The 24980-nt window shown below is 40.6% G+C and overlaps 1 protein-coding gene across 1 annotated transcript in view; it reads right to left on the reverse strand.

Annotated features, from left to right (window-relative positions):
• LOC143292557 (kalirin-like) overlaps positions 1 to 24980 on the reverse strand; it is a 217883-nt gene that overhangs the window by 163489 nt on the left and 29414 nt on the right. The window contains exons 15-26 of the mRNA XM_076602964.1: positions 23372 to 23563; positions 22002 to 22171; positions 19447 to 19473; positions 12672 to 12730; positions 10914 to 11029; positions 10209 to 10370; positions 6174 to 6332; positions 4703 to 4822; positions 3978 to 4169; positions 2207 to 2353; positions 1550 to 1661; positions 75 to 190 (exon numbers count right to left, since the gene is read on the reverse strand). Coding sequence (XP_076459079.1) covers positions 75 to 190; positions 1550 to 1661; positions 2207 to 2353; positions 3978 to 4169; positions 4703 to 4822; positions 6174 to 6332; positions 10209 to 10370; positions 10914 to 11029; positions 12672 to 12730; positions 19447 to 19473; positions 22002 to 22171; positions 23372 to 23563 — 1572 coding nt within the window. The remainder of the gene's footprint in view (positions 1 to 74; positions 191 to 1549; positions 1662 to 2206; positions 2354 to 3977; positions 4170 to 4702; positions 4823 to 6173; positions 6333 to 10208; positions 10371 to 10913; positions 11030 to 12671; positions 12731 to 19446; positions 19474 to 22001; positions 22172 to 23371; positions 23564 to 24980) is intronic.

The raw sequence follows: 24980 nt of genomic DNA on the forward strand, positions 1-24980 counted from the left end.
ACACACACACAGACTTAAGGTAAACAGAGGACACAAAACAAACACAGAAAGACACAAGAGAAGAGGGGAGTTACCTGCTTGGCGCTCTGTTCAAAGAGGACATACTGGTGGCACTGCTCCAGTTTCCTCTTTTTCACCGTCCAGTACTCTATCACCAGGTTCTCCTGCTGCAGCAGCTGGTCCAGTGTCGCTGTCAAATCACAGCACACCACATCGTCATCACAACGCACACCACATCATCATCACAACACAACACATTGTCATCACTATATACACCAGATAGTCATCAAAGCAAAGCACACCACATCATCATCACAACACACACCACATCATCATCACAGGACAGCACACCACATCGTCACAGGGCAGACCACATCATTGTCACAGGACAGCACACCACATTGTCGTCACAACAAACACATCGTCGTCACAATACAGCACACCACATCGTCGTCACAATACAGCACAAAACATTGTCGTCACAGCACAGCACACATCACTGTCGTCACAGCACAGCACACTACATCGTCGTCACAATACAGCACACCACATCGTCGTCACAGCACACATCACTGCTGTCACAGCACAGCACACCACATCGTCATCACAGCACACATCACTGTCATCACAGCACACCACACCACATCATCATCACTACACACCACATCATCACAACAAAATGCACCTCATCGTCATCCCAACACACATCACAGTCATCACAACACAGCACACCACATCTTGCTTATCTTGTCCTTCACATTTACAATCCATCCCGTTCTCTCAGCTTTTCTGGAGAAAATCTCATTTAAGTCCCCAAAGTCTCTTCAAAGACATTTGGTCAAAGGGCTTTTCAGTATCAAGAACCTTCTGTCTGAAATTCTCTTCCTCTGGATCTCCGGCACTCACCAACTCTGTCCTCTTTCAAATGAAAACTAAAAACATACCTATTCAAAATGGCCTTTGGTTGTGACGAAACATTGTCCTATGTCTGCCTCCTCCCACCCTCTACACTCCATTTGTGTCCCCCCCCCTCCACTGGAGTCTTCATGTCGTGTGTGTGCTTGTGGTTTACTGTGTGTATGCAAGCGTGTGTGTGTGTGTGTGTGTGTGTGTGTGTGTGTGTGTGTGTGCGTGCGTGTGTGTGTGTGTTTGTGTGAGTATGGCATATTTTATGCCTTTTTTCTGCGATTATTCGTATTAGCTGTTTGTAGGATTGTATTGGGGTATATAGATTTTGTTTTTCACTTCAATGTCCTCTTGTGTGGTATAACGCACCACTGTACAAGCACTGTTTCATGTGAAGTGCTTAGAGCCCATTATATGGGGAGTTTGTGCCAGATAAGTACAACACATTATCATTAAATCAAGGATTAGTGGGTGGCATCACTGAACACAGACAGTACCTTTCTCATCTGGCAATATCCCTAACACAAACAATACCTTTCCTAAGACCCACAGGGCTAAGGAAGGGTTACTGGTCAATATCCCTGAACACCAGCAGAAACTTTCATACAACCCAAAAGGCTGTTTAATGAAGGATTAACAGTACCTTTCACGTGACCCTCAGGGCTGCGGAACTTCATCTGCATTCCGAGGAAGTGCAGGTTTCTGTTGACATACTTCAGGAATGTCTCTGCTGTACGGCGAGCAAGGGTACATGCCTGTAGAAAACAATGTTCACATTATAATAATGTACACCCCCCAAATACAGAATAAGGCTGCCTTAACAGCAGGACACAAACAGTCAGACACGTTATCGCCCACTTGTACATGCAAATGAATGTTGGAGTCGCAGCCCATAAACACAGAAAAAAAGACATAAATACATGCACAGCAGAAGGCATAAACAGATTCAATTTTTTTTAATATGAACAACTCTTGTTTTATCATTGTTAACCTACGATGGTATTATACTTCAAGGGCTTGAACTCTCTCAGACAATGGTTATCTAAGAACCCATCAGAACTTCCCTGATTTTTCTTCTTCTTTTTTTTTCTTTTTTCTAATTAAAAAAAAAAATTGTCAACACAAGTCACTCTTTTTCCTTTTCAAAACCATCAAAATGAATACATCTGAATGACATGTCCATGTTTTCTAAAGCACAGACATTTGATCTTTAGTCTTCCAATGAAGGGATGTACGAGTCCTGTGAGTGCTGAACAAAGCACACAGGGACTAGCGGCAGGGAGTGGGGGAAGTGACATACCCTGAGGAAGGCCTCTTTCTGCTCGTTGTGCTTGTTGATCAGCTGCACTAGGAAGGCTGCACGGTTGGCACTGGCCGACTTGTCAGAGCTGCACCAGTCCTCGTCACGCTTGTAGTCACGGTCCAACGCCTCCAGCACAGACCACACCTGCACAGGTGGTAACAATGATAGTACTAATACTACTACTACTAATGATGACAATAATAATAATTGTAATACTGATGAAGATCATGATAATAATAATGATGAAGGGGAAGATGAAGAAGATGATGATAATGATGATCATAATAATAATGTGCACTTTATAGAGCTTTCCTTGCGACTGTGTGCATATAATAATCCATGTGGCATGAATAAGATACAGGAGCTACGAAAAATATTAAAGATACAAACTTGCTTAACATACTATTTTGAAACGCTGCATGTTATACATGCTCTGCCCTCTGCTTTACAAAGATAAACAAATATTTCTCTTTTTTTTTTTTAAATGTAAAAGATTTTTTTTTTAAAGGTAGGTAAGCGGATGCCTGACCTTACAAAGTCCCAAGGCACTGCTCAAGCTATTTTGAAATTGTGAAACAACACCAAAAACATGCAAGTACCTCATATAAAAGCTATCTTTAACTTTTTTTCTCTTGGATACTGGAAGCCAGTGTAACTTACAAAAGTGGAGTATATTAATGGTTGACTGTAGGAGGCTTCCAGATTAAGTATAATTCTGTTTCCCACATTTTATATGTTTCCCTTCTTTTTTTCTCCCTTTTTCCTCTTTTCTCCTATGCCCTATTTTTTGTGGGTGAGAACAGCATGTAAAGAAAGCTGCATAGGTTCATGTCTAACCCTGGTTAATAAAAATTTTGTCTTGTCTTAGTCTCCAAATGAAACACACACATACACAAACAGTTCCTAATAGTAATAAGAACTCACACATACACAAACAATTAGCCTCTAGTAAGAGCACAAAATATATGCAAATAATTAGTCTCTAATAAGAGTACACACATGTATACACAAACATTCTCTAAAAAGATCACACACATACACAAACAGTTAGTCTCTAATGAGAGCACACACTTACACAAACAGTCTCTAAATTAGAGACTGTTTGTGTAAGTGTGTACCCTCATTAGAGTGTAATAGTACTCTCATCAGAGTGTAATAAGAGCACACACATATACAAACTGTATCTAAAACGAGCACATACATACACAAACAGTTAGTCTCTAATGAGAACATATACATACATAAACCGTCTTATACACAGAGTAAGTCTAAAAAAACAAAGAGGAAACACACACACACACAATTAGTCTCTAAAAAGAGCACACACATACAAAAACAGTTAAGTCTCTTAAAAAGAGTACACTAATAAACAGTCTCTAAAATGAGCAAACATACAAACAATTAGTCTAGAAAAAGAGCACAACATACACAAACAGTCTCTAATAAGACAACACATATATATACACAATCTCTAAAAAGAGCACACACATATATATTAACAAATAGTCTCTCATTAGAGCACATGCATACACAGTCTCTAATAAGAGCACAGATACACACATATTTAGTCTCTAAAAACAGCACAAAAGACACAGTCTCCAATAAAAGAACACAAAATTCTCAAAAAAGAGTACACATATACTCACAGTCGCTTTTAAGAACACACATGCATACACAAACAGTCTCAAAAAAGAGCCCCCCCCACACACACACATACACAAACAAGACCACCACCCTCCCACTCCCAACAACCACCCCCACCCCTTACCTGTTCAGCAGTCTTGTACCAGTTGGTGGAGGCCATGACCAGTTTCTGTCTCTCCTCGGCATGGTACATGAGCTGCTGCCAGGCCAGGGTCACGTTCTCAGCGATGGCCCGCACAAGCTCCGAGTTGTAGTGCTGGCTCTGCAGCATGGACTCTGCTCGCTGCGTCACCTGCACCACACTGTAGTGCGTTTTCTGCAACACATGCACAATGGTCAGAGTTCGTGGGTTTTTTTGCGACAAGCACACCAGCCAGAGATGCATACTGTATTCCTTGTACTCAGTTTCAGTTTCTCAAGGAGGCGCCGCTGCATTCCGACAAATTCATGTATGCTACGCCACATCTGCTTGGTCAGGTGCCTGTCCAGCAGCATAAGAGGAAGGTGCCAGAATGGTTTAGACTCTTATCTACCAATTCAGTTTTCCGTGCAGCTCTGGGCTCAGTTCCTGCTGCCACCCTTTCTCTCAAGTTTGACTGGACAATCAAACTAAAACTGCAGATAAAAGTTTAATTCGCAGTTGTCATATTCTTTTTACCTTATTTTGGGGCATATGATATTTTATTTTTAAAAAGCAGGTTCAAGTTTTCTGACGACAGGTGCATTGTTCAAAGATGCCATCTTCTTGTAACTTTCTTTTGGGGGCAAAACAAATAAACAGAAATGGAATAAAAAAAAAAATTCACGAAAAGAAAGATACAGAACAGTAAATGAAAATAAAATACAGACCTCAATGGCAATCATGAACTGTTCGTGCTCCTTCTTGAGCTGCTCGGCCTCCACCAGGTTGTTGGGACACATGAAGCTGGCAGTCAGCATGGACTCTCCGTTACGCACCCAGCAGATCACCTGTCAACACACACAACAACACTATGTATAGTCACATCACCTGCCATCACACGCAGCAACATTGTAAAGTCAACCTGTCATCACACACAGCAACACACTGTACAGTCACACCACCTGCTATCACACACAGCAACACTGTACAGTCACATCACCTGCCATCACACACAGCAACACACGGTACAGTCACATCACCTGCCATCACACACAGCAACATATGTATTGTCACACCACCTGCCATCACACACAGCAACACACGGTACAGTCACATCACCTGCCATCACACACAGCAACATATGTATTGTCACACCACCTGCCATCACACACAGCAACACTGTACAGTCACACCACCTGCCATCACACACAGCAACACACTGTACAGTCACATCACCTGCCATCACACACAGCAACACACTGTACAGTCACACCACCTGCCATCACACACTTGCACACGGTACAGTCACATCACCTGCCATCACACACAGCAACACTCTGGCTGCATATTTCACTCTTTTCTTATGCATGTGCTAGCAGGGGGCGTCTAAACAGAGTGAGTTTGGCATTGTTGGACTTATGATCGGGTGTTTACCAGTTTGAGGCCCTGTTTCGGCATGGTGTTGTGTCCTATGGAAAGGCACTTTGGTCTGATTTTCCTAACTTTACCCAGATGTGAATGGGTACCTAACTTTGTTTGAGGAAGGTTAAAGTGTTGGAAGGAGGGAACTGGACTCTGCCTTCCCATGCCGAGCCCTTGAAACAGTGGATATGAATTCACTGCCCCTAAGCCAATGAAGACTATGGAACCTTTAACATTTTTTTTTTCAACTAAAACAGCTCTGATGTGTGAAGTGAATGTGCAGATGTATCCTCTTCCTCATTCTTGTATGTGTCATACAGAGCAATATTCTTGGAATTTTCTGTACATGGATTACTTTCTTTTTGTCCTTCTTCTTCTGTCTGTTATTCCTGTATATTTTTGTGAAACTGTGTGAATGTCATTGTATGAATTAATAACTGTCATAAAAATAATTACAAAAAATATATATATAATAATGAATAGATAAATAAATAAATAAACAAATAAATACAAGACAACCCTCTACAGTAACTTTCTGATGCAATGACAGCACCGCTTAGCATTTCTTATCACCCTGATCACAGGCAAATTACAGGTACAAAGGAAATACCAAAAAGAAGACGATAACGACGAAGAAGAAGAGAAGAAGAACAATGTGCACTTCAGTTCCAACAGGTGTCATCAAAGTACATTTGATTCAATCCCCAACGTATATCATGAGAGTTAATGATCCACACACACTCATACATGCCTTTCACCACTCCCCTACCAACCCACCTGTCTGGCTTCAATCTCAAAGTTCCTGAGCTGCACACACTGCTCCAAGCGCACTCTCTTCTGCTCGGCCATGGTCTCCAGGTCCCCCTCCCGCTCATGCAGGTACTCCAGTAGGGCCTGGATGCGATTGCCAGAGTCATACTCCGCATCCGACATCAGCTGTACACATGCACACACAAAAACACATACATCACATGATGAAATGCAGTGCAAAAACTGTAAACACAACATGGCCCTGAAAAAGAAAACCAAAATGAGCAACCCTTGGTATACTACTGGTCAGCCTCGATATACTGCTGAAAGTTAAGTCACGTTCCATGTGAAGATCGATTAAGTGTCTAATGAAGTGTTCTAACCAAAACCCAAACAAGCGATCATCTGTAGACTGCCGGACAGCTTGATATACCGCTGAAAGTTAAGGTACACTCAATCCCATGACTGATGACATGTCTGATGAAGTGCTCTTGTTACCTTTTCCTCTCTCTGTCTGAAAGAAAGTATGTCTCTATCTAGCCACAAAAACCTGTATCTTGAAATGTAATCATTTCTTGCTCTCTTTATACTGGTCTCTATCCCACCCTTTCCAATTATCCTACACCCCTCCCTTTACATGAATCAAGATTGACTTGATGTGTCTGCTTGTGTGTGTGTGTGTGTGTGTGTGTGTGTGTGTGTGTGTGTGTGTGTGTGCAAGCACGCACATGCAAAATCATGCGGCTGTGTGCGCAAGTCCATGATTATACATGCCATGCACATCCAAGTGTGTGCACGTCAGACCATCTTTGCCAGAAACAGATTATTCACAAATAATTTTGATCATAACTAAAATCCTACTGGGACTGAGCTGAAAGCAGTGAAATATCTTTTATATTTGGCAGCCTGAACTGTAACTGTTCATCTTTTTTCTTTCTCTGGGAACTTAACAACCTGAAACTGTCTCTGCCATCATGACTTCTGCCAACATTATTTAATGCCAAATCTTTACTTTAACAAGCTAGGTAATGTTGTGAAATTCTGGGCACAGTCCACTTACACACAAGAAACTGTTTCTTTTTATTTCCAGTATTTTTTTCTCAGTTACTGAAATCAAGTTTAATAATACAGAGGGGGAGTAAATACAAAAAAACAATCATCATTATAGGATGTCCAACACTTCATACTTAAACATCACACCACTGCTTGCCAGAAAAAAAAAAAACCCACAACACTTTTGCAAATTTACATGAGTTATAGTCAGGTTGACCTGTGAAGTGAGTGAGAGAAACAGTAAACTATGTCACCGATTTGACACCTGGACATCAGCGACACATGACTGATCACCTGTCCAAGGCAGTGGTATCCCAAGGCCTTGAGAGGAGCAATTACATGGGCTTGACATAGGCTTGTCTTTGATGTACACAGGTAAAATAATCTCTCCCCTTATGTTTTTTAACTGCTGCCTCAAGACAGAAAAAGTATCCGGCACTACTGCTACTGCCTTGTAGGCCTTTACACTATAAGTATAATTATTATGTTCAGAGTATTTAATTCACAATGATTCTCTGTCTGGTACTGTACTGAGATAACAAAGTTATCATTAGATGAGAGAGAGTGAAGGAGGTAGAGAGAGTGTGTGTGCGTGTGTGCATGCATGCATGCGTGTGCGTATGTGCATGTGTGTGTTTGTGCATGTCCTTGTGTGCGTGCATACAGCTTATGTGCATACATGCATCAATGTATTATATAATGTATACAAATGTAAACACATGCCAGCTTGTATGCTATACACGGACACACAAAGACACAAAGACACAGACACTAAACAGAAATGAACAATAAACATAAACCACAACACAGTGACATCCAACGCTTCAAACACACACATCCACCCCATGACTCACTTTCACTGTGCGCCAGACCCGACTTCCAAGACACAGCATGGCTGAGCCCCACATCAGAACCAACACCATCAGAAATCACAGATCACCACAAGACAAAGCCCAAACACAATCCAAAATCACAGATCACCACAAGACAAAGCCCAACACCATCAGAAATCACAGATCACCACAAGACAAAGCCCAACACCATCCAAAGTCACAGATCACCACAAGACAAAGCCCAACACCATCAGAAATCACAGATCACCACAAGACAAAGCCCAACACCATCAGAAATAACAGATCACCACAGGACAAAACCCCACACCACCAGAAATCACAGATCACCACAGGACAAAACCCCACACCACCAGAAATCACAGATCACCACAAGACAAAGCCCAACACCATCAGAAATAACAGATCACCACAGGACAAAACCCCACACCACCAGAAATAACAGATCACCACAAAACAATGCCTAACACCATCAGAAATCACAGATCACCACAGGACAAAGCCCAACACCATCAGAAATCACAGATCACCACAAGACAAAGCCCAACACCATCAGAAATCACAGATCACCACAAGACAAAGCCCAAACATCCCCAAAGCCAGGAGACAAGACCAATGCAGCCCCTGTCAAAGCTGCAGTCAAAAAAGGGATGTCTGGTGAGCCGGCGGCAAAAAGACCTTCCTGTTGTCCTGTTGACCGTGCACATACACACGTGCACACACACTCATACACACGAACGTGCGCGCGCGCACACACACACACACACACACACAAAGGGAAGGAGAAGGAGGAGAAGGAGAAGCTCATGCATTCCTCCCTGCACAAACACAGACCTGGGGCCACAGCCGGGAGAGGAGGAGGGATCCGTAAACAACACAGACAGGTGAGGGACAGAGGGTCACAGAGGAGGGGGCTGAAAGGTGAGGGGGAGGAGGCCAGGTGAGGGATGGGGAGAGAGGGAGGTAGAAAGGACAGTGAATGTGATGGCCGCGTCTGGGAGGGCACCACTCAAAGCATGCCAAAACGCACGCTGACACACATGGGCATGCTAAACAGTCCCCCCGTGCTCATCCTCGCTATCCTTTCCAAAAATAATTTCTCTCTTTTTTTTCTTTTTTTTTGTAATTCCTTCTCTTTCACTTTTTTTTTTTTTCAAATTAGATTTTTTGGCCCCCATCATTTGTGCTCCTTCATTGGTATTATCCCTTCAACACTAATCCCAAGATTGCCACTTTAACTGGTCTTAGTCCCAGCCTCAGCACTCCACAAAGGGTGTTCTTGATGGGCCACCAGGAGGCTACAAAACAGAGGAGACTCTGTGCTGCTGATGATTTGGTGGCCAGATAAAACAAATCTAGTTTTTTGACGTTTCTGAAGTGTGTATTAGCAAAATTGTAAGATCAGCAATAGAAAGTGATACCTTTTCCTTTTGGAATTCATGTATAAATGCATACTAATAAAAGAAGAAAAAAAGAACCACCACCACCAAAATAAACTTGAAACAATAATCTCTTCTTGAAACAAACATATACTCCCAATGTGGTAAAATTATTCATGTAAAAAACACATCTAATTCAATAACATCCTCTTTACGTGTTAATGGTTTTTAAATAAATCTTTAATTCTCTTTATGTGATAATCTATATCAAATAAATGTTTAATCTGTCAGTTTGACTTGTGCTAATGAATGGGATTGTGAAAAAAGACTTTTTTCCTTTAACTCTTTTCTGAAATGAAAGTGACTCACAAACGCAGTATGCCTGATGCCTGAAGTCCTTCCCTTAGAACGCGATGCTTTGAACCAAAAGAACAAGTGAACGTCTGACATATTTTGAGGGCCACAAACCAGATGCAACAAGCAGTTCTCAACGCATCCATTCCAAGAGCTGAAGCGAGGGGATGAACTGAATCACCAGGGACTGTGTATTCAAAGTTTGTTCTCAGCGACATCACTGAGCAGCCTGCTAGGAGGAATGCACCTCACCACACCTGCCATAGACCACAGACAAGAAAGAAAGCGAGTTCTCTCTTACACACACACACACACCAGCCACCCACCTACCCACACAATAAAACCCACCCACCCCACCCACCACACAAACACACCACTCACCCACACACAAGTAGTCCCCCCACCCCTACATCTTCCTTCCATACCTGACAGAGTTCCTGGCCGCGCTGCAGGACCTCAAAGGTGCAGTTCTGCATGTGGAGGACGCTGTCATTGTGCATCTGCAGCAGCTGCTCGGCCTTGGCACCGTCGTTGACCACCTCCATGTGCTGCAGCTCCTCCGCCCACAGCTCCAGCTGGGATGACACCTGCACACAGCACTGACTGCTTGGTTCACTGTCTGGTGTTCACCCACAAGGGGAAGTTCCCTGTGGGTCACGCTGAGTGCTGTGTGTTGCATGTGTATGTTGGCTTGCATGTGTGTGCATATGTTGCTTGCAGATGCTAACATATGCTTGCACTTGCTTGCCTACTTGCACAAACATCTATACATCTATATTATATACACACACAGATGCACTTACAGATACTGAGATGGCTCACACACATTTATAACTAGCGTCATGAAGGTGGCATTTCTCCCATTAGGTGTTTAACCACGAAGTTGACCTCATAAGTAATGCAGATTATATCATATTGCGCTCTCTCTCTCTCTCTCTCTCTCTCTAACATGCACACAAAGTTTCTCTTTCACACACATGCTGACACAAAGACACAGTCAAAGAACAGAGCAAAACTTGCAAACAAATACACGCACCGCTCACACACACACACACACACATACACACACACGCACACACATACACACACACAAACACACACACACTCCCCCCTCCACCAATGACCCTCACCTCCATGGCGTCGCGCTCAAAGATGCGGAGCTGCAGACAGAGGTCCAGCTTCATCTTGCGGGCAGCCCACAGCTCCTCCAGCTGACTGCGGCTCTCATTAAGCTGGGTCAGTACACCTGGAATCGCGACAACTTTCACTTTCTGTTCCTCAAGGAGGCATCACTGCGTTCTGACGAATCCATTTAGGCAAAACACCACATCTGCTAGGCAGATGACCAGAGATGCCAACCCCTGCCAAGTGTTTGTAGGAACAATCAGGAAATTTGGTAGAAACATTCTGAATTTGGTTGGAACACTCGGACTCACGAAGCCACATCAGCAAATGCATCTACAAGGCATACAAACACTTCATAGCTTGATCCACCAGGCACAGACGCTGCTTAACTGAGACACAACTTGATTTAGCCACGTTCTCTCTTGTTTGGGCAAATGATCAAGCTGATTGGTCCAGTCAATGCTGTTTCAATGTAAACACGCATTCGATTAGCTGAGCATCCTCAAATGAGACCAAGGTTAGTATTGGCTGCCTTGGCCTCATGATCGATAGGTCTACAGCGTCCGAGTAACGTTACGACAGGAAAGCATGTGACCATGCTATGAAGTCAAAACTGAACTCGTTGGAACAATTTTGACGTTGGCGTAATGTCCAAAACTGTGATCAAGCGTAACAAAACTGGGCGAAATCATAACAGTTCGCATCTCTGAACATACATCTGCTAGGCAGACAATTGACCAGCAACAGAACGCATAAACAGGCTAGTCAGGCCTTGAGTGCATGCATATTTATTTGTGTACCTATCAGAGTGGGTTTCTTTGACAGAATTTTGCCAGAGGGCGACACTAAAGTTGTCAAGGGTTCTATTTCAGATGCACCGAGTGTGTGCTGCATACAAGACCTCGGTTTATCGTCTCATCGGAATTATTAGACATTCAGCTTCATTTTCCAGTCAAACTTGAGAGAAAGGGTGAGGTAGGGATACAAACCCAGACCCTCATGGACATTTAATTGGCAGATAAGTTTCTTAACCATTCTGCCACCTTCCTCATGGCAAAAAATACATCATGGCAGTTGTGGGGCAGGAGGAAACACACACTCTTCACTGAGATTAGACACACTTGTATGTATGTATGTGAGTGTTGAGTCCTTTCGATGAGACAATTAACCAAGCAACCATGTGCAGCACGCATTTAGCACACCTAAAAGACCCACAGCAACAAAAAGGTTCCCTGGTAAATTCCGTAAAAAAAATCCACTTTGACAGGAAAACAAATACACTCGTAAGCAGAAAAACACAGAAAAAAAGGGGGCGGGGGGCACTGCACTGTGGTGACACACTCTCCCCGGGTGTGCACAAACACACTGAAACAGACTGGGGTCGAAAATTCACTGTCCAGTTCTCCTCCACTGAACAGATTTTCTGATGCCTTACAGATCACAAATTCTAACAGAGACATCACAGAACTCATACCTGTTCAATGCCATCAACAAAACCAATAACAATATTCTGTGTATGTCATCTTCACGTGTGTGTTATAGGACAAACAACAACAACACCCTAAACAAGAAAGGTTCTTAAATATAAGGTCTACAATTTTGTGAGAAGAATGTTGCTAAGCCTGAAAATACATTTCCCCCAATCTTGTATCAATACTGTAATTAATAAATTGTATAAAAGAGGGGGTGTGGGGGGGTGGGGGGAAGAAGCATCAATACCAGAAAAGACACATGTCTTAACGTATCAAACAAACACCACAGACCTTCTATATGACTGTAGTCACCGCTGTGGCTGGACTTTTCTGAATCGATGGACACAGCCCTGGGAAAAGAACACACACACACTTTTGTGAAACACTGTCCCACTCGTTCTGTGCTAATTTGCATCATAATTATGCAGCATACATGGACCACATGCATCATGCACATGTTCAGACAGTAACAACAGTGTTGTCTGCAGTCAGTACACCACTCTGTGACTAAGACATTCAGCAGTGTGAGACATGGAACCAAGCTCTTCTGTGCTGGGGAAGGGGAAGTGAAAGGGACCGGTAGGGAAGTGGGAAGGGGTGTTTTGTAATTGCTCAGTAATGCTATATACTGACTGAATATATTCAAACTCAAAGACTGTAGCTTTTCACAATGTGTACAAAAACCTCCAGCCCTCAGCTGTTGCAGTCTGCACTCCGGTTTATGGAGGGTCATCTGCTAACCACACTTTGACAATCCTTACGGCAGGCACTGACCACCTGTGTTGGAAACCAACCTAACTTTGCTCTATAACATTGGGAAAACAAGTCTGTCAACTCTCAAGAAGCAATAGATGAGGAACTTAACGGCACAACTCTGGGCAGTACAAAGGAATGTCTGGCAGGTGTGATGGTGCAGTAAAAGTCTGGCAGTGTGGTATCGAAAACTGACAATGCAGCGAAAGCCAAAAGGTGAAGTGCAGTGTTCATTCACTCTATCTATGACAGCACATGACCAGTGCACCACATCCTGTGTGAACCCAGCTAAGCATAGTTCATTTTCTGCTGATTCTGTGCGGCACACTGTCAGTGTCACATACTATTCCTAGTGAGATATACAGTGAACACAGAATGTGTGACTCAGTGTCTGCTGGGCCTGTGACCGAACAAAAGATGTGCCGCTGTGTACAACCTGTGTGGACAATGCTTCCAGTAAGCAAATGCATGCCAAGCAACAGTAAAGAGTAATTCATACTGGAAATGGGGATTCTTCTAACATTTTTTTTATCAGATCCATTTTTCTGCCATGCTTGGATTCAACTTAATGTCATCACTCACTCAATTCTTGCAGTGAACTCTATGTGGTTAAAAGGGACACTGTATTTCATGCCACACATCTATCCGTCAGTACACCACATTGCCCTTTCTTCCACTGAAAAACCTGCACTACATCTGTTCCTGATACAGATTTACTTACATTTCAAAGATACGTGCCCTGTCTTATTCAACAACAAGTCAAGTCATTATTCCTTCATTTAGTTGTCGAACTGTGACAGACTCCAGACTGAAATAAACCAAGTACATCCATTGTTGTGTCTTGACATACTCCCAATGACAGACCCAAGTGGAACATTACAGCTGTAAACGCTAATGTATGATCAGCACTTTGAAATAGATTACTAACAGACATAAATTGGAATAAAATATTAGGCACTGATTAATGATCCCCCCTCCCCCAACCCTCTTTTGTGCCTGAACAATTTAATACATGTATACATTTTAGAAGACATTATTCAGGAGGGAAAAAGGAAAATAGATGATTAAATTGAAAAAAAAGCTAGAGCGAAAGTGAAAGCACACTATTGACACACTAATACCACTATGTGTGTGCATATTATGATGAAGCTGTGACAACTGGAATGTTGGTGATTTAGAACTCACACGTGTAACCATCCATCACTGTCAACAGTATCAGATGGACTCATCACCTCTCCGTCGAATTGCTCTTCACACCCAATTACTTTCCATTCCAGCTTAGCGGGGTAGGGATGGTGGTATGGGAGCGGGGTGGGGTTAAGGGTGGCTACCATCAAAACAAACACCTGCCATCTCTATCAGCACCTGGCTCATCAACCCCTCATCATCATATTCACCTGACCAGTTTTAATCAGTTATCATATTCAGAGAAACTTGTTATATATATATATATATATATATATATATATATATATATATATATATAGAGAGAGAGAGAGAGAGAGAGAGAGAGGGGGGGGGGGAGAAAAGTGATAATAATAATAATAATAATAATAAACAAACAACAGTTGATTCACTTAAAAAACAACATCACATTACATCAATCTGGTCACTTACAAAACAGATATGCATCATCATTATATTAATTCCGCTCACTAAACTGACATGTAATGCTACCACTTTCATTCTACAGATGAACTCTTTTCTTTTCTCTCAGAGCGCAGTTAACATTGACTGGCAGCCTTGTTCTACAGACAGTGCTGTTTCTCTTAACTCTTAATTAAAGGGCTGCCTACCCCACCTACCCCCGAAACCCTTTCCCACCATCCTCACATACCCTAAATACATAACCATCACCACCATCACCATTGCTATTACTAATAATAATGGCCATTCAAAATGCACTCTACCTCCTCAGTACAAGGTTCAAGCATTGGTCAGTATTAAGGTTCTTATTAATCAAAAGAATAAAGGCCCCACAGTCTTTTATGGCCATAGGGACAGTACTTTCGTATTCACTGTGTAAGAGGCTCGGAATAGGAAGGTGGGGCCCAATCCTCTCCTTCCGCCAGATTCACCTTCCCTGACCACAGTACCTATTCACAACAGGGTGGAGCTAGAAAAATCGGGAGTAAAGTGCCTTTCCCAAGGAAACACCATGCCGACACAGAGCCTAAAACCCTCATCACTGGTGAATACCAGATGAAAAGTCCAACACCAAAGTGATTCAACCATGGCACCTCTTACTGATATGGTCATCAACTGACAGAGTTGGATTTAAATACTTGGAAATAAACTATTTACTGTACTGTGTACACCACAGCACACGAGGAGCAGAGGAAGTTATGTGCGTAACTTCACATCTACAACAACCCACAACAAGAAACTGACTTCACATATGTGTGTGTGTGTGTGTGTGTGTGTGTGTGTCTCTCTCTCTCTCTCTCTCTCTCTATATATATATATATATATGTACACACCAACACACTTATCATCCTTTACTGAAAGTATCCTAGGTCTACATCTTTTCAGCCCAATAAAGTAACCCACGGAGAAATCATGTGAGTTTATCAATCAATTATTCCATAAAATAAATAACAGCATATTCCCTCATAACTTGTATGTAACTTATTCTGCTCAAATCATTTAGTAGTAACCAGGAAAACACATATTCAGAATTTTTATTTTATCCAGACTTTAAAAATTACAAAAGAAAGGCACATTTAACCCCTTTCCCATTCCCCCCCCCCCCCAAGCCCCCCCCCCCCCCCCCCCCCCCCCAAAAAAACCCACTTAGATAATAAATTATCATGGAATGATTTACTTCATACATCTATCTCTGTCACCTACGAAGCCAGAAATTATAATCATCCTTTACTGAAAATATCCTAGGTCTACATCTTTTCAGCCCAATAAAGTAACCCACGGAGAAATCATGTGAGTTTATCAATCAATTATTCCATAAAATAAACGACAGCATATTCCCTCCTAACTTGTATGTATCTTATTCTGCTCAAATCATTTAGCAGTAACCAGGAAAACACATTCAGAATTTTTGTTTTATCCAGACTTTAAAAATTACAAAAGAAAGGCACATTTAACCCCTTCCCCCTCCCCCCCCAAACCCTACACCCCCCCAAAAAAAACCCACCTTAGATAATAATTTATCATGGAATGATTTACTTCAGACATCTATCTCTGTCACCTATGAAGCCAGAAATCATAATCAAATTATAATCATCCTTTACTGAAAATATCCTAGGTCTACATCTTTTCAGCCCAATAAAGCAACCCACGGAGAAATCATGTGAGTTCATCAATCAATTATTCCATAAAATAAACGACAGCATATTCCCTCCTAACTTGTATGTATCTTATTCTGCTCAAATCATTTAGTAGTAACCAGGAAAACACATATTCAGAATTTTTATTTTATCCAGACTTTAAAAATTACAAAAGAATGGCAGATTTAACCCCCCCCCCCCAAAAAAAAAAAAACAACAACAACAAAAAACAACAACAACCACCCCAAAACCACTTAGATAATAAATTATCATGGAATGATTTACTTCAGACATCTATCTCTGTCACCTACGAAGCCAGAAATTTTACAAACAGAAAGCAAGCTCAGATGTTCTGTCATATGATGGCAGAGAAATTATACAAAGCAAATGGAAAATGTAAGATACATTGCATTCCAAGTACCTAAATGTGATTAGGCACACTGGGCACGAAGATTCTGAAAACCTCAACATCCAAGTACCACACAAAACCCTATCATTTTAATCATTACACATTATGATCGTGCATCCAAAGTTATAACAGTGTTGTTTCTTTTTATTTATGGTAACCCACATTGATTCTGTGCAGTACAGATAGTGGTTATCAAACCAAAATAAATAAATAAATAAATAATAATAATAATAATAAAGATGATGATGATGATGATGATGATGATAATAATAATAATAATAATAATAAATAAATAAATAAATAAATACCACACCCTAACATAAAAAATTAGCTTGAATTCCTTAAAAGCTAAAACAGGTGTGGTCTGTGCTTTCACAACAGTGCTGTGCAGTACCACTCCCAGTGCCAAAAGATGACAAAGTTTTTTTCAAAGTTAATAAAAATATTTTTTTTAAATATAAAAAAAATCATATTGCCCCTAGATACTGCATGTATACACATATCACAACTATCAGACAGTATCTAAAAAAAAGAAAAGAAAAAAAAAGACATCAGGAGAGACATCTGATCAGCATAGGTACCTTAGCCCGCATCATGACAAAAAAAGAAGGAATAGTTTTTTTTAAAATTTGTTTTCTTGGAGAAAAAGAAGTGCTACAATCTTTGGTTCTGAACAAATTTACTTCAATGTTTAGAAATACACATTTCACACAAAACGCAAATGATTTAGTTGATATTTTTAGTTTATCTCATCTACTTTGATGATATGCACTGTGGTGTGTGTGTGTGTGTGTGTGTGTGTGTGTGTGTGTGTGTGTGTGTGTGTGTGTGTGTGTGTGTGTGTGTGTGTGTGTGTGTGTGTGTGTGTGATCAAGTGTTTGTGCACATACATGTGTGCATGTATGTAAATTAACCTTTGTACAACGCAGTCATCTCCATCTGTCCCCCCCACCCCTTACCCTACCCACATTTAACAAATACCCACACAACACTGATTTCATTTCAACTAATGTCACATTAATCATTTTCTACCAGTTTCTCCAGTATGTGGTAACTGAGCTATAGACAGTTAGAAACTTGTGCAAATTAGTTGAATACAAGATTTCAGAGATATATGAAGACACTGTCAAGAAAAAAAGACATCAATCTTACAATCTACCATTACATGAATACAAAAGTTACCCCCCTCCCTTTTCTTTTCTTTTCTTACACAGTCTAACATCAGAGTCATCTTTTTATTCCCCTTCCACACATAGAACAGCTACAGACATCATCCTGTGTTTGACTCGCTACTGTATCCCTACTTCTAAAGCCAGACAAAAAAGTGACCATAACTTTCACCACTGTACAAAACCCCATTTGTTTTAGGAAGGTTCATGAGCATTCAGTGCAAAACATGTGTGTGAGGGGATGCACATGGGAAGACCAGAATCAATGCTGGATTTTCAAAGACGATGGCTCAGGTATAAAAGATTAGATTTCGAAAGTAGTCAAGGCTATTTCTGGAGATCAGAGTATTCTGTATGACTATCCTGTATTCTGAAGGCACAAACTTTCTAAATGATATTGTGCTCGCCAGACAAAATGAAAAACAGAACACATACACAAGACAACACATGCTACATATTTCAACCCTAGGGTTTTCAGGTGACTGACAAGAAAGAAAACAAAACAAGAACAAAAACATGAAGCAGTATTGCCTGACAATTGTTCACTTACATGCTCACATTAAAAATTGTGGGTTTTTTCAATCAAACCAAGGAGCAGTTACTGAAACAATTAAGTGTTCCACTTTCACCTAGGTTTATTCATTTTTATTTTCAGCTCCCGTCTGGTAAGATCCTAGTACTGAAATATGTGACAGTGATGTGTGTGCTCTGACCTTTCTTTTTGATAGGCTCAATACTCATTTCTCTTCTTTGAAATTAAGTTTCACTCCTCAGCCAGTGCACAAAGCAAAATATGTTGCAAACATATTTAGTAAATATTCATTTAAGGCACAGCCAAAAATGCAGAAAACAGATGTTTACTTTACATGTGTTTTTTTAATACCTTCTCACTGATTTTGCTCCATACGTTACGACTTAATCATTTTTAGATGTTTTCCAATCACTGATAAAACAGTGATACATCGAAACATTTTCTCTTGATTTCTTAGTGAACAGACACCACACATCTGGTCATAAAATGGCAATATATCAACATTTTTTTCCCACCTCAGATTTTCTTTCTAAGCAAAATCATGCACACCTCCTCCAAACAACCTCCATACGATCCTGGTCTTCCCTTGCAATGATCCCTGAACATTAGTAAGCAAGCACCACCACCAGCACTACATTCTGGTACAGGATTAGCGCGCGTGTGAGTGAAGCAGCATACCCCCGTGTCAGAGTGTACTGACAGCAGCAACCTCAGAACCCACAATCCAACACACAGCATGCAGCACCGCTGGAACCAAGCCATACAGCACGCTTACTACAAAAAAACCAAAAACCACCTCCCCCCTATCCCCCCAAAAAAACCAACCAAACAAAAAACAAACTAAAACGTAAAATGAAGAAATAATAAATAAAAAGTCAAAGCAACTCATAAAAGGAGTCAGAAGCAAAAATCAACTCACTTTGGATAACGATGTTTTTTCACAAATCTACACAAGTCAACAAGGCCAAAGGTAAGGCAAGAGGCAAAACACAGTTAAAACAACTTGAACAATCAAAGCACACACATCCAACTGGTCAGTCGACAGTAGGGCAGCATACACTTCATTTCCAGAAGCTTCCAGAGAATTCCTGAATACTTCTGATATTCCCACAGAAACAGAAAATGAACAAACGAACCTGCAACTGAGAACTGAGAAACATCAAAAGCTGAAATCAAGTTGGTGGTTTTTCAAACTTTGAAAATCAACACCAAAGCAGCATTGTAACCGGATATTTCAGTAATTCACATGTACGCAGTGAAATTCATCTTCAGTCCAAAAAGCAGTACCTTATGAGGACAAATCCTGCTTGAACAGTCATGAATGTATGTATCCGAAGTTGGATATTGACTGTTTTTCCTTTTTCACTGATGATTTCAGAGGCATAATTATATCACCTACATTTTTTATTATTCAGCTGTCAACCCTGACATACTAAAAGAAAATGATGCAGACATGTCCACTTCAGCAGATACATCATGATACCCACCACAATAAAACTGATCAAGCCACACATTCTCTCTCTCTCTATTTCTCTCTGAGACACACACACATACACCATAAAAAAACATACATCAATATCTAAGAAACAAACACATAAACAAAAAACAATATTACTATTAACACTGCAATAATTCATAGTTTATAGTAGCTTCTATTCTATGTTCTTCACACAATGCTCTTCCAGTTATTGGTGTAAATCCATGTATGTAAGTGTGTATGTGTGCATAGGCACTTGATTCTCATATATTCAATTCTTTTTAACAGTTTTATGACAAGACAATTGTTTTGAAAATTTATCAGAAAGACATAACATAAACAAGTCTTACTTCAGTGTATATTAAAACTGTGAAGTAGGGGAGTACTGTACATGAAAATTAATATACAGTCAGAAAACATAAGTGACAAATTTGATAAAGGCTACGAAGTTAGAAAAAGTAAATGTCTGGTTATTTTTTTACAGACTGAAATTTTCTTAAGAGAAAACTTCCATTTGAATTCTGGTGGGGTCTGGTGGTATATAGTTATTTACATGTGAAAATCTTGTTGCTTGCAGATGTATTTTAACTTTATGTACCCACTAAAAGAGATGGAAGTGACAGTTGTTTTGTTGGGGGTTTTTTGTGTGTGTATTTTTTAAGAAGCCATTTCCAATAAAATCAATCGACAATCAAAGTTTCTCTCTGACAGACAGCGCCAATCAAGTGACAAACATGACTAACAAAGAAAACTGAAAAACAAAAATAACTAAACACAAGTAAACAACTGAAAAAAAAAGAACAATTCCAAAAAATTTCAACCATGGCAACGGCAGCAGCATATCAGCAAATGGAGAAGACAACATGCACAAGGTAAACATAAACAACAACAGACATACACTATGATACAGGGAGGAAAGTGCTCAACAAATGTCCATTATTATTATTATCATTATTATTATCATTAGATCAAGAGCACTGACAAAAATACAAACCAAGAAACACACACAAAGAGAAGGATTTCCAACAGAACCAGCTACACACAAAACAGATGAACAGACCAATGCACACAGCAAAATACCACTAAACGGAAAAATGGAAAACAAACAACAAACAGAGAGAGAGAGACAGAGAGAGACGGATTTCCGATGGAGCCAGCTCCACACAAACAGATGAACAAATCAATGCACATGGTAAATCAACACTTACAGAGAAAAAAAACCCCACAGAGACAAGGATTTCAAATGGAGCCAGCTCCACACAAACCACAAACAAATCAACAGATCAATGCACACAGTAAATTTAGGTAAATCAACACTTACAGAAAAACAAACACAGAAAGAAGGATTCCCAATGGATCCAGCTCCACACAAACCTCAAACAATTGAACATATCAATGCACACTGCAAATCAACACACTGAAAAACAAACAAACAAACACACACAGAAAGAAGGATTTCCAATGGATCCAGCTCCACGCAAACCTCAAACAACTGAACATATCAACGCACACAGCAAATCAACACTTGCAGAAAAACAAACACACACACACACACACACACACAGAATGATTTCCAATGGAACCAGCTCCACACAAATCACAAACAGATCAATGCATACAGCAAATCAACACTCACAGAAAAACAAAGAAAGAAAGGAGGATTTCCATTGGAACCAGTTCCACACAAATCAGAAACAGATTAATGCACACAGTAAATCAGCACTTACAGAAAAACAAAAAAACAAACACACACACAGAGAAGGATTTCCAATGGAACCAGCTCCATACAAACCACAAATTGAACAGATCAATGCACACAATAAAAACAAACACAGAGAGAGGGCCAACAGAACCAGCTCCACACAAACCACAAACAGACCAATGCACACAGTAAATCAACAAAATTTAAAAAAAATTAAAAAATTAAAAAACACACACAGAAAGAAAGATTTCTAATGAAACCAGTTCTACAACACAAACCATCACACAAGACTTACCTGAGTTGTTCCAGCAGAGTCTGTCCCTCGCTGACGGTGTTGATGGCCACCTCCAGTGTGGTCTGTCGCTGCTGGGTGAACTGGGCCAGTAGCTGCTCTGCCCCCTCCACCGTGTCCGCCATGTCACCCCCCTGCAGCTCCCCGTGAAGCTCCTCCAGCCAGTTTGTCAACTGCATACAGGTAGTGGGGGTGGGGATTTCAGTGTTAAATCACATGCAGAGACTCTCTCTCTCTCTCTCTCACACACACACACACACACTCACAGCTAGTGTCTATATGTGTGCATGAACTTGTGTGTTTGTGTTTGAGCACTCTTGTTTGTATGTGGTATGTCATATTTGAATGCATAATGTATACTTCTGTACTTTTAGTAATTGTAGAACTTCAATTGTAAACGCCACAAGTTTCCCTGTCAGAAAGGTGTGAGCATCAATCTATATGACTATTATCATTATCATCATTATCATTACTATTAATATTATCATTATTATATATTATCATTATTAAACCACACAAGCTCTTATCTATTGAATCTATCATCTGCTATTGAATCAAAATCAGTGGCACAGAACTGTCAGCTTCAGTGTGCTAGAATTCTATGACTTAAAATGTATTTGCTGTGATCAACTTAAACTTTTTTATTTCTTCACACTGGTAATGGCAACAGATAATGGTACGCTATTCTGATATTATTTTGCTGCATTGTACGAACAGCACCCCACCTCCCACACATTACCCCCCCACACACAGCCCCTCACTTCATGTATTTGTGGGTGTAGAAAACCACACACAAACCTCCCACCACTGAATACACCCTCCACCCTTCCCCACATTCCCCCTACCCACACAAAGGCACTCATTTCATGTACATAGATGTAGAAGGCTACACACTCACTCACACTCACACAAACACACACAAACACACACACATGCACATACACACATGCATGCACACACACACACAAACACACACACACTTTCTCACAGACACACACACACAAAGCCCTCACTTCATTTACATGGGTGCAGAAGACCAAACACACATGCATGCACACTACATGCATACATCACCTACCCCCAAACACACTAATACATTCCCCCCCACACATACACCTCCCATCCCAACACAAATACACATGCCCTAACTTCAAGCACACACACAAACACATACACACTCACACCCCCTCCTCACACTCATACACAAGCTCTCACTTCATAAACACACACACACACACACACACAAACACACACACCTCTCACACTCATACACAAACTCTCACTTCATGAACACACACACACGCATACATACACACACACACACACACACCCCTAACACCCTCACACACACACACACACATACAAGCCCTCACCTCATGCACATGTGTGTAGAAGGCCACAGTCATGTCCAGGACAGCGCGGCGACGCTCCAGGGCTGACAGGAAGTTGTGCATGCGTTGTTCCAGCTCGTGGGCCTCCCCGTAGATCTCCTTGGGGTCGCACTCCCCCGTCTGGGCCAGCTCATCTGCCGCAGCCAGCAACTTCTCCGCGTTCGTTATCGTGTTCTGACACACAAAGAAACAAGTTCAAAGTAAAGTATTCTCCGCCTTCAATATTGTGTTCTGACACGCGCAAAAAAAAAGAGTTAAAAGTTAAGTATTTTCCTCATTCATTATTGTGTTCTGAAACACACACAAAAAACCAAGTTATCATGTTCTGACATACACGAAAAAAAGTTAGTTTTCAGTACCCTCCGCTTTTGTTATGTGTTCTGACAACACACAAAGAAACAAATTAACATTTCTCCACGTTCGTTATCGTGTTCTGACTTGCACAAAAAACTAGTTCAACTTAAAGTTTTCTTGACGTTCATTATTGCATGCGAACACACATAAAAAAACAAGTTTAAGTATTTGATTTCATGTTCTGATACACACAAACAAAAAAAAACAAGTTAAAGTAAAGTGAAGTGAGGTGAGGTAAGGTATGTTATGTTATGTCATGTCATGCTATGTTTGTTATGTTTGTTAAGGTAAGGTAAAGTAAAGCAAGGTAAGAGAAGAGTATGGAAGGGAAGGTAAAGGATAAGAAGGTAAAAGTAAAGCGAGGTGAGATGAGGTGATATGAGGTGAGGTATGTTATTTTTTGCTATGTTATGTTGTATCATGTTGTGTTGAGGTAAAGTAAGGTAAGAGATGAGATGAGAAGATCATAGAAGAGAAGGTAAAGGATGAAATGGTAAGTTATGTTGATTTCTTAACTGAAGTGTTAAGTTATGTTAAGTTGCGTTAAGTTACATGAAATGAAGTGAAGCAAAGTGAAGAAGAGAGAATAGGAAAAAGGTAAGGTAAGTAAGGTAAGGTAAGTTATGGTGGGGTAATGAAAAAAAACCAACCAAGGTAAGGTATAACAAAGTAAGATAAAACAAAGTTTATCATCTCATGAAGAGAAATTGTGCGGCAAAATGACCAGAAACAATTATTCAACACAAAAACATCAGACATGACTTTAAAAACCTAAAAAGCAGCATTAAACATAAAAGACATGATTCAACATAAAAGCAATGCACATGTTCACTTTCAAACATTGTAAAAAAAATATATAAAAAAATTTTAATTAAAAAAAAACAACCCCAAAAAAAACAATACATCTGTTTACATCTGTTTCAAACATGAATATCAATACAAACAAGCAACAATAAATAATGCACCCACCTTGAAAGCTGTATCCACAAGTCAACTAATTTGAGTCCTGCAGGGACCAAGATTTTTACTAACTTATCCTCCTTCCCCACCCTCCACTAGACCCTGAGTGGTGGTATGGGTGCTAGTCTGTTGGATGAGGTGATAAACTTAGGTCCCGTGTGGAGCATGCACTTGGTATTCATAAAAGAACCCATGGCAACAAAAGGACTAATTCTGCAGAAAAATCCACTTTGATAGTAAAACAAATACTTGCAAACAAACAAGCCCCCCCCCCACA

This window comes from Babylonia areolata, chromosome 18 (genome assembly GCF_041734735.1).
Source record: "Babylonia areolata isolate BAREFJ2019XMU chromosome 18, ASM4173473v1, whole genome shotgun sequence".
NCBI classification, from domain to species: Eukaryota; Metazoa; Mollusca; class Gastropoda; order Neogastropoda; family Buccinidae; genus Babylonia; species Babylonia areolata.